This window comes from Manihot esculenta, chromosome 13 (genome assembly GCF_001659605.2).
Source record: "Manihot esculenta cultivar AM560-2 chromosome 13, M.esculenta_v8, whole genome shotgun sequence".
Lineage (NCBI taxonomy): Eukaryota > Viridiplantae > Streptophyta > Magnoliopsida > Malpighiales > Euphorbiaceae > Manihot > Manihot esculenta.
In genome coordinates, this window is record NC_035173.2 from 32,036,889 (window position 1) to 32,048,975 (window position 12,087).

The 12,087-nt window shown below is 35.3% G+C and overlaps 1 protein-coding gene and 1 long non-coding RNA gene across 2 annotated transcripts; one reads left to right on the forward strand and one right to left on the reverse strand.

Moving 5' to 3' along the window:
• Positions 1-1,307: 1,307 nt before the first annotated feature.
• On the reverse strand, positions 1,308-2,502 carry LOC122721532. Its single transcript, XR_006348199.1, has 2 exons — positions 1,945-2,502; positions 1,308-1,416 (listed from the first exon to the last, which is right to left on the reverse strand). It is a non-coding gene; the product is annotated as an uncharacterized LOC122721532 (long non-coding RNA).
• A 2,557-nt stretch (positions 2,503-5,059) lies between these two features.
• LOC110630452 (probable esterase D14L) lies at positions 5,060-6,431 on the forward strand. Its single transcript, XM_021777960.2, has 2 exons — positions 5,060-5,726; positions 5,810-6,431. Exons 1-2 carry the CDS (start codon positions 5,362-5,364, stop codon positions 6,249-6,251), a joined length of 807 nt encoding a protein of 268 aa, XP_021633652.1. The 5' UTR covers positions 5,060-5,361; the 3' UTR covers positions 6,252-6,431.
• Positions 6,432-12,087: the final 5,656 nt, after the last annotated feature.

Here is a 12,087-nt window from a genome sequence, read left to right on the forward strand (position 1 = left end):
AAAGAAATTCAAATTATATATATATTTTTTATTATTATCATTTTTTGTTGATAAAAAAAATTTAAAATATTTTTATTGTGCAAGTAAAATATAAAATTGCGTTTGTATGAGAATAAAATTAATAATCATTAAATTAAATATTTATATTAAATTATAAAATTAATTAAATTATAAACAATAAATAAATGAATCTACTTTTACATTAATATAAAAGAAAAATTAATATAATAATGGTGAGGTTTTTTTTTTACCAATGTGATATTACTGAAAATAATTTGATAATTTATAAAAAAATTAAGAGTGATGTGATTGGTGTCTAGAGTTCACCACTTCGATATTCAAATCAATAAGTTTTCAAAAAAGATAAATATAAATGGAGAAAATGACAAATATAAATGGAGAACTTGAGCTTAGATATGAATGTATTAAAATATGCACTTTCACTTTTATGTAAATTTTTCTTTTATATGGTAATAAAATAAGGTTAGTTGATAATTTCTTTGAAAATTCGACTAGTATTGATTAGGAGATAAGATATCACGTGATTGTAAGTGTAATAGAGATCTGTTGTGTGACGTTTTTTAATGATAACAAAATATTACGAGAGGCTTGGTCAACTCTATGGGACGAACCTTCTACTAAATCGAACACCGATCATCCGATCCTCTCTTCAAAAGGTGAGACTTAAGTGATCGATGGTCATGGTCTAATAAGATTCAGCCATGTGGTTCAATCGTATATGGACAACTCATGATTCACTTTTGAATGATCATTAAACCATATCAACATGAAAAAATATTTCCATTAGAAGGCTCAAAGGGCCAAAAATACAGGTGAAAAGCCCAAGCCCATTAACAAAGCCCAAATAAACTTATAGGAGACCCAACCCAAATTTACAAGCTCAAAATATGGCCTAATCCTGAAAAAAGGTACTGCAAAAAAATCACCTCCAATCCATTACCGCCCTTGGCCACTGTAACTACTTGGCAATCAGACCGCTATCGGCACTAGAATTCAGATTGATTTAAAGTTATCGGAATCCATAGTAAGCCTACTATACATCCTATTACACTTGATATAATCCCATATATGATCACCCAAATATAACAAAAATATTTCCATCTCATGAACTAAAATTCGACCTATGCATGCATCATAACTAAAAACATAAAACCTATACTAGAACTCTCATTTAATGCTCTAATATGATCAACATTACATACCTCAAACTTGGTTTAAACATAACTTATACTTAAAAACTTTTAAATAAAAGGATCATAAAGCAGGAATTATAAAAAAAACTCAAGTGAAGCACAATTTTAATCCATAAATCAATACATGTCCACTGTTATACTATTACAACGGACTATACTAACAACTCAACCGACCTCCCGAGCTAACTCTGATCCTACAAACCTGGAGTTAGGGGAAAGGGATAAGCTATAAGAGCCTAGTGAGCATAAACATAAATACAAGCAGTTTAAAAAATAAATGACCGTATGAATGCATCATAATACAAATAATTCACAACATAAATAATTTACATCAAGATGGACTTATCACCAATAACCCTCTACATATTCTAATAGTGTCCGGCCCATGATGGGTGCTCTTCAGGACTTCCTCTTAAACATAACATAACATATCCATAGTGTCAGAAGCATAGAATAGGCAACCCTAGTCTTTCCCTTACATAGTGCCAGGAGTGTAGAATGGGTAAGCCCTGGTCTTTTCATATCTGTCATAACATATCATAACATACTCGAAAGCTAGTATGTCATCCAACATCCATCCACAATGACAAAAAAATTATGCAATACAACATATTCATGAATTCTAATGCAAAGCACTATAATCATATATATACATGGCATTCGTGATGCATGAGTGTCCTTAAAACATTTGCTTTTCTTTGAAATAATAATTTAGTTTAGTTATACTCACCTCTGACTGATGCACACCTAACTCTGAAACAGTTATCTCATTGCAAGTTTTTATGGTCTCCCAAGTTTGATCCTACATAGATAGACTTAAATGAGAGACCAAACATAATTTTTATAACTCAAAAAACTACTCCAATAAACCCCTATAAACATATAAGAACACACGTAGGAAACAAGCTAAAAAAGACTGGACAGGGGAGCAGATTTAGTGGCCTAAAGCTCATTCACAGATCCGAAAGTTAAACCTTCGGAGGCAGGTTAGACGGCTAAAAGGCTACCTCCACAGGCCGGTTTGGCAATTGAACTTTACTTTAATGGCCAAACCTGGATTCTCTAGCAAGGCAGAATTCGATTCTACCTTAACTCACAGCCACCAAAACACAATGGAATTCCCATGCAATGGTTCAACAACAACAAAAAATAACTCAACACACTAGAACCACTTAAAAATAACCTAACTTCATCATGCATTGATCTATAAGGCAACATCCATCATCTAAAAGTGAGAACTTAAACCTCAAACCATTTTAAAAGAATCATGCATCCATCAACAAATCGTTAAAACACCTATAATTCTTTTTGAAAAACCTCAGCAACAGAAGAAAAGCAATAATTAAAACTTACCTCTTGGAGACACAATGATGACAGCAACCAAGAACTTGGAAAAGAGAACAACCGATATCCGAAAGATCTCCAAAGGCTAAAATTTAAAAAGATGACTTCGATTGTTCAAAACAAAGAAAAAAACTCATGAATTCTCTAAGAGATTTGAAGAAAACTCAACAAAATCATCAAGGAATTATAGGCTTACCTCTACTCAGAAGAAGAGAGAAGAATTCCTTTCAAAATTGGGCTGAGACCCTTTTATAGTTGGGTCTGCTAGCTAATGTTCGGCGGCCAAACATGAGAGGTTCGGTGACCGAACCTTGATGACTTGAAAATCCCTTTCTTTTTAACACATTTTAAAATACTTTAAATTCATTTTATAAAAGCCCATTTTAACCTTCTAAAGATTTTAGTTTCAAAATTCTGGATTCCAATGAAAATTCTGTCGAAAAATTAAAATTTTGATGCTAGAGTTTAGCCGAGTATTACATTCTTTCTCCCTTAAGAACATTCATTCTCGAATGTTCAACCAAATAAGCAAACAAAACATATATATCAAGAAGACACATAAAACCATTTTAATAACTTACTTCAAAAGAGATGAGAGTACTGCCTAAACATCGACTCTCTGGTCTCCCAGATATACTCTTCTATATTTCGGTGATTCCATAAAACTTTCACCATCATGATTTCCTTATTCCTCAGCTTTTTGATCTGCGTATCTACAATTTGTACTGGCTGCTCAACATAGGTGCGATATCTTAGGATCTCCATATTAGACTCATTAAGAATCTTGCTCGGGTCTGACATGAATTTCTGTAATAGAGAAACATGAAAAATTGGATAGATTCTCTCTATGGAAGCAGGTAAATCTAACTTATAAGTTACATTCCTAATCTTTTACAAGATTTCAAAGGGTCAGATGTATCTTGGAGCTAGTTTACCTTTCTTTCCAAACTGAATCATCCCTTTCATAGGAGACATCTTAAGCAATACCATATCACCCTCCTGAAAGATGACTTGGTTTCTACGGATGTTTGCATAACTCTTCTGCCTACTCACAGCTGTTTTGATTCTTTCGCTGATGAAGGGCACCACCCTATTGGTGATCTCTACCAATTCTGGTCCTGCTAAAACCCTTTCTCCTACTTCTTTCCAACAAACAGACGACCTGCACTTCCTCCCATATAAAGCTTTATAAGGATCCATCCCAATACTAGCATGGTAACTATTATTGTAGATAAACTCCACCAATGGTAGATGTTGTCTCTAAGAACCACCAAAGTCTAACTTGCCTAGAAACTGAGTACACACCCAAGCACAAAGACATGCAAAAAAAAACCAAACACAAATAGCACAAAGCAAAGAGATGGAAGAGACACAAAACATGGTAACCCTGAAAATAGCTCATTGCCACCAACGCTTATCCTTTGGCTCCATCCAATGAAAAACATGCTTAAAACAAAAGACATGCAGATAGAGACGACACAAAAGCAGCAAAGGTGAAAACCCAATCCAACCACAATTGAGCAAAATAGACCAAAACAAAGCTCTCCTGCAAACAACCAACAACCAAAATTGTCAAATAGAACTTGACTCACCGAACGAAGAACACCACACAGAGGAAGAGAACGTGATAGAGCTCAGTCTCGTTGGAATCAGTGGCAACATTCATCGTCGGACGCATCGACGTGATCCCAAGATGTCGACGTCAAAGTCAAGAAACCTCTTCTGAGTAGAAATCAAAACATTCCAAAGAGAAACATCAAAATCCAAGACCACTAGAAACAAAAAAAGTGCAACAAGCACAAAACAAACTCTAAACTAGACAAAACTATACATGGCCAAACAGTGAGAAGACTCAGACGCCAAAGCCCCCTCCGCACCGGCCAGAGAAACCCACACCGAAACGACCTTTAGACTTTTTACTTTCTCTCTCTTTTTTTACTCTCACCAAAACGATCTTACAAGTTTAATTCATATGAATTCATACTCTAAATAGCCTTACTCATTTTTGTTTTCTGGCTTAGCCTAAGTCTATGTTTGGATGGAAAAAAAAGTGAAGGAGAGGGAAAGTAATGTGTGAAAACAAAAGAGAATTTTGATTTTCCATTTATGAAAGGAAGGAAAACAAAAAGAGGAAGGGGAAATATATTTTCTTCTCAAAAATGAAAATATTTATTTTCCTATTTTTTATCAATCTAAGCATGAAGAAGGAAAATAAAAAATAAAAAAATATTTTTCTTTTATTATTTTCTTTTCTCTCCTATAAACTCAAATATAGTATAAAGAATGTGAATGTAATTTTAAATTGAAATGATATTTCCTTTTATTTTCTCTTCAAATCGAGGAGAAAATAATCAAAGTAAAATAATTTTTATTTCCCCTCTTTTTTTTTATCTTTCTTTACTTTTTCAAAAAATATTTAATTAAAATTATTTTTTTCCTTTTATTTTTCTTCCTTTAACTTTTTTCACATCCAAACATGCTCTAAAATTGATTTATTTTCTCTCTTTTGGATATGAGTGAGGAAAATAAAAAATAGAGTTCCTTATTTTCCTTCCTCTCCCATAAAATATTAAAACAGAGTGAAAAGCGTTGCTTCCCAAGACGAGAAGACAAAATTTGTTCTTTCTGTAACTCGGTTACATTCCTTGGTTTCGTTGCCTGTCTTTTACTCCAAGTACGCTTCCTGCCTCTTCGCAGGACCACCTCTTCGTGTGTTTTCTCATCTGGCCATGTTTATCCGAGCCCCTGAAGCAAAATAAATACACGATTGACGCAGTTAGAAGAAATACGCTTGTGAGCGAAAATGGGGATTCTCGAAGCGCACAACGTCAAGGTTTTGGGGTCAGGACTGCAAGTTTTAGTCCTATCTCATAGCTTTGGCACCGATCAATCTGTGTGGAAGTATCTGGTGCCATACCTGCTCGAAGACTATCGTGTTATTTTATATGATAGTATGGGTGCTGGTTCCACTAACCCAGATTATTTCGACTTCGAAAGATACTCAACCATTGACGGGTTTGCTTATGATTTGCTTGCCATATTAGATGAACTAGAGGTGAAGTCTTGTATTTTTATTGGCCACTCAGTTTTGAGTATGGCTGGTGCCATTGCCTCTGTTTCTCGCCCTGATCTCTTCTCTAAGCTCGTCTTCATCTGTGGCACTCCGAGGTACATATAAATCTCTCATTCGAAAGCATTAACTGTAAAATTTTATCAACTGATTTCATAAAGCTTTTGCATGTTGAAACTAGGCCATTGAATGATAAAGACTACCATGGAGGATTCGAGCAAGCAGACCTTGACCAAATGCTGAAAGGAATGCGTTCAAATGTCGAAGCTTGGTGCCAAGGCTTCGCACCAATGGTGGTAGGTGGCGACATGGACTCGGCGCTTCTGCAAGAAATCTCCCGAACATTATTCAACATGAGACCTGATATAGGCTTAAGTTTAACCCAGGTAAAATTCCAATGTGACACTAGACATATTTTGCCTCTGGTCAAAGTCCCATGCCACATACTGCAGAGCGCCAAGAACATGGTGCCAGTGGAGGTGTCTGAATATATGCATCAACATCTTGGAGGCCCATCTGTTGTCGAGATTATGTCTTCGAAAGGTCACTTGCCGCATTTGAGCTCTCCAGACATCGTCATCCCAGTTATTCTCAGGCACATTAACCTTGATATAACCAAATGATCTATATACATATAATGTGTGGTTTGTCTTCCATGTGAATGTGTGTGCTTTGTTTTCCATGTCAATATCTCCTAATCCTTTCTATGTTTTCACTAGCAAGAAATGAGAAGCTATAGACCTTGTAAGCTTCAAACCTTTAATTAAGCATAATGATATTCCATCTTGTATGAATTTTGTTTATGATATTCGTAAGAAATATTTATTAAACAAAACTCTTTCCATGGAATATAACTGAACCCAAGCAAAGATGGCAATAATAATACTAATAATAATTTCATATAACTATAAATAATATGAAAATTATAATATTATTGAAATAACATCATAGCTTAAATAGATTTCTTTAGTACCAAAATTTAGATTCTTTCCTAAATTTAAATTGTTTAACTCGATACCATTAGATACATATTTTCTATATTTAATTTTTTTTAAAAAAAGTCTAATTATTACCCATAAAACTCACTAAATAATCTAATTATTACTTATTAATATATTATTTTTGAAAATTTTAATTTCTTTCTAAATTTAAATAATTTAACGTATAATTTTAATTGTTTATATTGATTTGTAACAAAGTGATTTGAAAAACCACTTCTTAAGCAATAAAAAATGGGTGTATATAATAACTTCTGTTTGTGAATATTTTGAGATGAAGAAAAAACTGAAATTATAGTTGAAAATGAGAAGTAACGTTACAAAAGAGGCATTTGCGATAGAAAAAATCCATCAATTTTAATAATTATTCAGTCGTTGAAAGTAACAGCAACGAAATTGCGACTGTAAAAATTTCCTTATTAATAACCTAATTGCTAATATCAGCAACAGATTTCTAACTTCGTCACCTGTTGCTAAAAATATCAATACATATATTTATCACGAATCATATATTCTTAAAGTCATTGCAAAGTTATCAAAAATTCTATTTTCTTCGTTCTATAATGTTTTTTCGAAATTATTATCTATTTTTTTTTTATTTTTAATATTATAATTAATATATAAATGGAGTATTATAATTTTATTTTATTTTCAATATATACTGTAATTAATTTTTATTTTTCTAAATAAACATTTAAAACATCTCTTGGTATTTAATAAAATTTAATATTTTTAAAATAGATATAATTAAAAAGTTAATATTAAAAATTATTTTTTTTAATATAAAAAAAATAAAATGAAAAAAAATATAGAACGAAAGAGTGTAAGTTATATATTTTATAATTTTTCTATATATTTTTTGTGTTTGTATATTTACAACACTTAATAAGTAGAATAAATTAATTGTGATATTCTGAAAATTATCATGAACATGCATATGTTAATAAAATTAGTAGAATAATTCAAACATAATAGTAAATCTAAGTACAAACATATAAATGATAAAAAAAAAAAATCATTTTTCATCCGTAGATGATCTGAATTTTTTTGAGTTCAATTACTTCTTTTCAAAAATATTTGTGGAGTTCAAATTTTTTCCCAAAGTATTGCATAATTTCAACGTTAAAGCAATCGGCCGGTGACTCGAACTAGTTAAAATTAAAATGAAGAAATTAAAGAGTGCTTCTAAAAACATATTAAAATGTTAAAATGAATTAGTTAAGTTGATATGGAACAGTTAGACTCCTATTAGGATTAGGATTAGGATTATTTTTGCATATTAGGATTTTATTTATATTGTAAATAGCCTCCCTTGACTATTAGGATTTTAGACTCCTATTAGGATTTTAGACTCCTATTAGGATTAAGATTATTTTTGCATATTAGTATTTTATTTCTATTGTAAATAGCCTCCCTTGGCTATTAGAATTTTAGACTCCTATTAGGATTACGATTATTTTATTTCTATTATAAATAGCCTCCCTTGGCTATTAGAAACTCACTTTTCAATCTTTGAGGAATTTCAATAAAACTTTTAGTCTTCTAGCCTATATTTTCTCTTATTTCGTCTTAGCCAAATGATATTGGTTAAAACTCCTGACGGAGTCTAAATAGTCCTACATCAGATTGGTATTAGAGCGAAATTCGACCATGGCAGATAACCAAGAGGCGCGACTTGCTGCGATTGAGGCATCCTTGGCAGAATTGAGGGAGATGATCGGACAGCTCACCCTGCAGCAGGGAATCCACCAACTTGCCGCCACCGCACACCCCCAGCCAGTCGCCAATCCTGTGGCCGCCAATCTTGTGGTCGACAATAAGGGAAAGGCAGTCACCTATGTAGTGAAGAAAATCTTATGCTCAACTAAACAGGAGGATGAGACGCAAAGGAGGAAGATTTTCCAGGCCAAGTATCGAGTAGGAGAGGCAATTTGCAGGCTAATTATCGATAGCTATAGTTGTGAGAATTTGATAGCCAAGCAATTGGTAGAAAAATTACAGTTGCCTACACAGCCTCACCCCTCACCATACAAAGTCGGATGGATTAAGGAAGGACCAACAATTGAGGTCAACAGAATCTGCAGCGTGCCTATCTCGATCGGTAAATCTTATACTGAACCTGTTAATTGTGATGTTGTGGATATGGATTGCTGTGGCATTTTGCTAGGTCGCCCGCGGCAATTCGACGTTGATGCTTTGCATAAAGGGAAGAAGAATTCATACATGTTCACGTGGAATCAAAAGAAGATTACTATCTTGCCTTCCGGTTCTGCGAAACATTCTAATGTGGAAGGGAAGCATACTGTTGCTGTTTCTACAGGAGTGCAGAAGCTATCAGGCGCAGTTGAGAAATCTGGAGGCACACTAGCTTTATTGGTGAGAGCAAAAGGTACAATGGAGGATGCACCATCTTTACCACCGCCCGTCAAAGAGTTGTTGAAGGAGTTTCCTAAGATAGTAGAGGAATCATCAAAGCTTCCACCCCTGCGGGATATCCAACATCAGATTGATCTCATTCCTGGATCAAAATTACCGAATCTGCCTCATTACAAGATGAGTCCAAAGGAGAGTGAAATCCTCTAAGTACAAGTGGAAGAATTACTGAAGAAGGGACATATTCGGGAGAGCATTAGCCCCTGCGGAGTACCTGCCCTATTAGTTCCAAAGAAAGATGGGACTTGGAGAATGTGCGTGGATAGCAGGGCCATCAACAAAATTACAGTTCAATATCGATTTCCTATTCCACGATTGGATGACATGCTAGATCAGCTATTCGGGGCTAAAGTCTTTTCTAAAATCGACCTCAAAAGTGGCTATCACCAAGTTCGGATCAAGGAGGGAGATGAATGGAAGACTGCCTTCAAGACTAAGGAAGGCTTGTATGAGTGGCTGGTTATGCCCTTTGGTTTAACAAATGCACCTAGCATTTTTATGCGACTCATGAACCAGGTTTTGCGTCCTTTCTTACGCAAATTTGTGGTTGTTTATTTTGATGACATTTTGATATTTAGTCGCAGTGAGGAAGAACATCTTCAGCATCTCCGTCAAGTCATGACGGCCCTACAAGAAAGTGAGTTGATTATTAATCTTAAGAAGTGCATCTATATGACGGAGCGCGTTCTGTTCCTGGGATTCGTTGTTAGTGCAGAAGGGATACATGTTGATGAGACGAAGGTAGAAGCAATACGGAATTGGCCCATCCCCAAAACTATTTCTGAAGTTCGTAGCTTTCATGGCCTTGCCACTTTCTACCGACGGTTTATCAGAAATTTCAGCAGCATCGTTGCCCCTATCACAGATTGCTTGAAAAAAGAGAGAGTGCAAAAATTTGCATGGACTGAAGCTGCCAACAAGAGCTTTGAAGAGATTAAAGATAAGCTTACTTCTGCCCCTATTCTTGCTCTACCTGATTTTGATAAACTGTTTGAGATTGAATGTGATGCTTGTGGAGTTGGGATTGGAGGAGTATTGTCACAGTCTAAAAGGCCTATTGCCTTCTTTAGTGAGAAACTGAATGAAGCTAGAAAGAAGTAGTCTACTTATGAGCAGGAACTATATGCAGTATTCCGGGCTTTTAAAACTTGGGAGCAGTATTTGATGGGATGAGAATTTATTATTCACACAGATCATCAGTCTCTGATCCATTTTAAAACTCAAAAACATGTGAATAAGATGCATGCCCGATGGGCAGCTTACTTTGGAGCCTTTCATTATGTCATTAAACATAAGGCTAGCCATAGTAATAAGGTGGCAGATGCTTTGAGTAGGAGGGCTGCTCTGTTGATTACAGTTAATCAGGAGGTTGTAGGTTTTGAATTCCTGAAGGATTTGTATGCTACAGATGATGATTTTGTTGATATATGGGCTAGAGTCCAGACTCACCAGCCTACTGATGGGTTCTTGATACATTATGACTTTCTTTTTAAGGAGAACAGGTTATGCATCCCTCGATCTTCCTTGCGGGAGAAGTTGATTCGTGAGATCCATGGAGGAGGTTTGAGTGGTCATTTGGGGCGTGATAAGACTATTGCTGGGTTGGAGGAGCGTTTTTACTGGCCTCAATTAAAAAAGGATACAGGTCGAATGGTTCAGAAGTGCCCAGTGTGTCAAACTCAGAAGGGACATTCGCAGAATACAGGCTTATACACTCCACTGCCTATTCCAGCCCATCCTTGGGAGGACTTGTCTATGGATTTTGTTCTTGGTCTTCCACGTACTCAACGTGGATCTGATTCCATTTTTGTTGTTGTTGACAGGTTCTCTAAAATGGCGCATTTCATTCCCTGCAAGAAAACTAATGATGCTTCCCATGTAGCAAAACTATTTTTCCAGGAGATTGTTCGCTTACATGGTGTCCCCAAAACCATTACTTCTGACAGAGATGTGAAGTTTCTAGCTCACTTCTGGGTGACTTTATGGAAACGCTTCGGGACTGAACTTCGATACAGCAGTGCTGCTCACCCCCAAACTGATGGACAAACTGAAGTGGTAAACCGCACGCTTGGCAGTCTTCTACGCTGCATCTGCAGTAACAAGAAAACTGCTTGGGATCTTACTCTTGCCCAAGCAGAATTTGCTTACAACAGTGCAATTCACAGCTCCACAAAGATGTCACCATTTGCTGTTGTGTACAGGAAAGTCCCAGCGCATACAGTTGATCTTATCGCACTTCCCACAGGTTATCACAACCGTCTTGCAGCAAGCAACCTGGCAAAGCAGCACGTGGATGTTTTCAAGCAAGTACAACAATGCCTTACGGAAGCCAATGATAAATATAAAGTTATAGCTGATAAACATAGGCGTTTCAAATCCTTCAATGTCGGTGATCAAGTTATGGTGTATTTACGTAAGGAGCGTGGTGGAGGACAGAAAAAGCTTGACGCCAAAAAGATTGGTCCATTCCGGATCATTCAGAAGATTAATGACAATGCCTATGTTTTTGACCTTCCACATGAGATGAAAATTTCCAAGACGTTTAACGTAGCGGATCTATTTCAGTACTATCCTGTTGAAGACAACTCGAGGTCGAGTTCTTTACAAGTGGAAGGGAATGATATGGAACAGTTAGACTCCTATTAGGATTAGGATTATTTTTGCATATTAGGATTTTATTTCTATTGTAAATAGTCTCTCTTAGCTATTAGGATTTTAGACTCCTATTAGGATTATAATTATTTTATTTCTATTATAAATAGCCTCCCTTGACTATTAGAAACTTACTTTTTAATTTTTGAGGAATTTCAATAAGTCTTTTAGTCTTCTAACCTATCTTTTCTCTTATTTCGTCTTAGCCAAACGATATTGGTTAAAATTTCTGACGGAATCTAAATAGTCCTACATCATAAGTGGTGTAGAGAGCTAACCAATGAAAGCAGTTGAGTAGAGACCTCGAGTTACGAAGAAAATCAACGACGCTTAATCTGTGAAGAGAATCCACCGCCTCGCCTTAGTTCTTGTGGAT

Excerpts from the sequence above, each read along its gene's own strand:
- LOC110630452 (XM_021777960.2), top strand. The coding sequence starts at position 5,362 with ATGGGGATTCTCGAAGCGCACAACGTCAAGGTTTTGGGGTCAGGACTG. Across the intron at positions 5,727-5,809 it reads TTCATCTGTGGCACTCCGAG|GCCATTGAATGATAAAGACT; the intron begins GTACATATAAAT and ends TGTTGAAACTAG.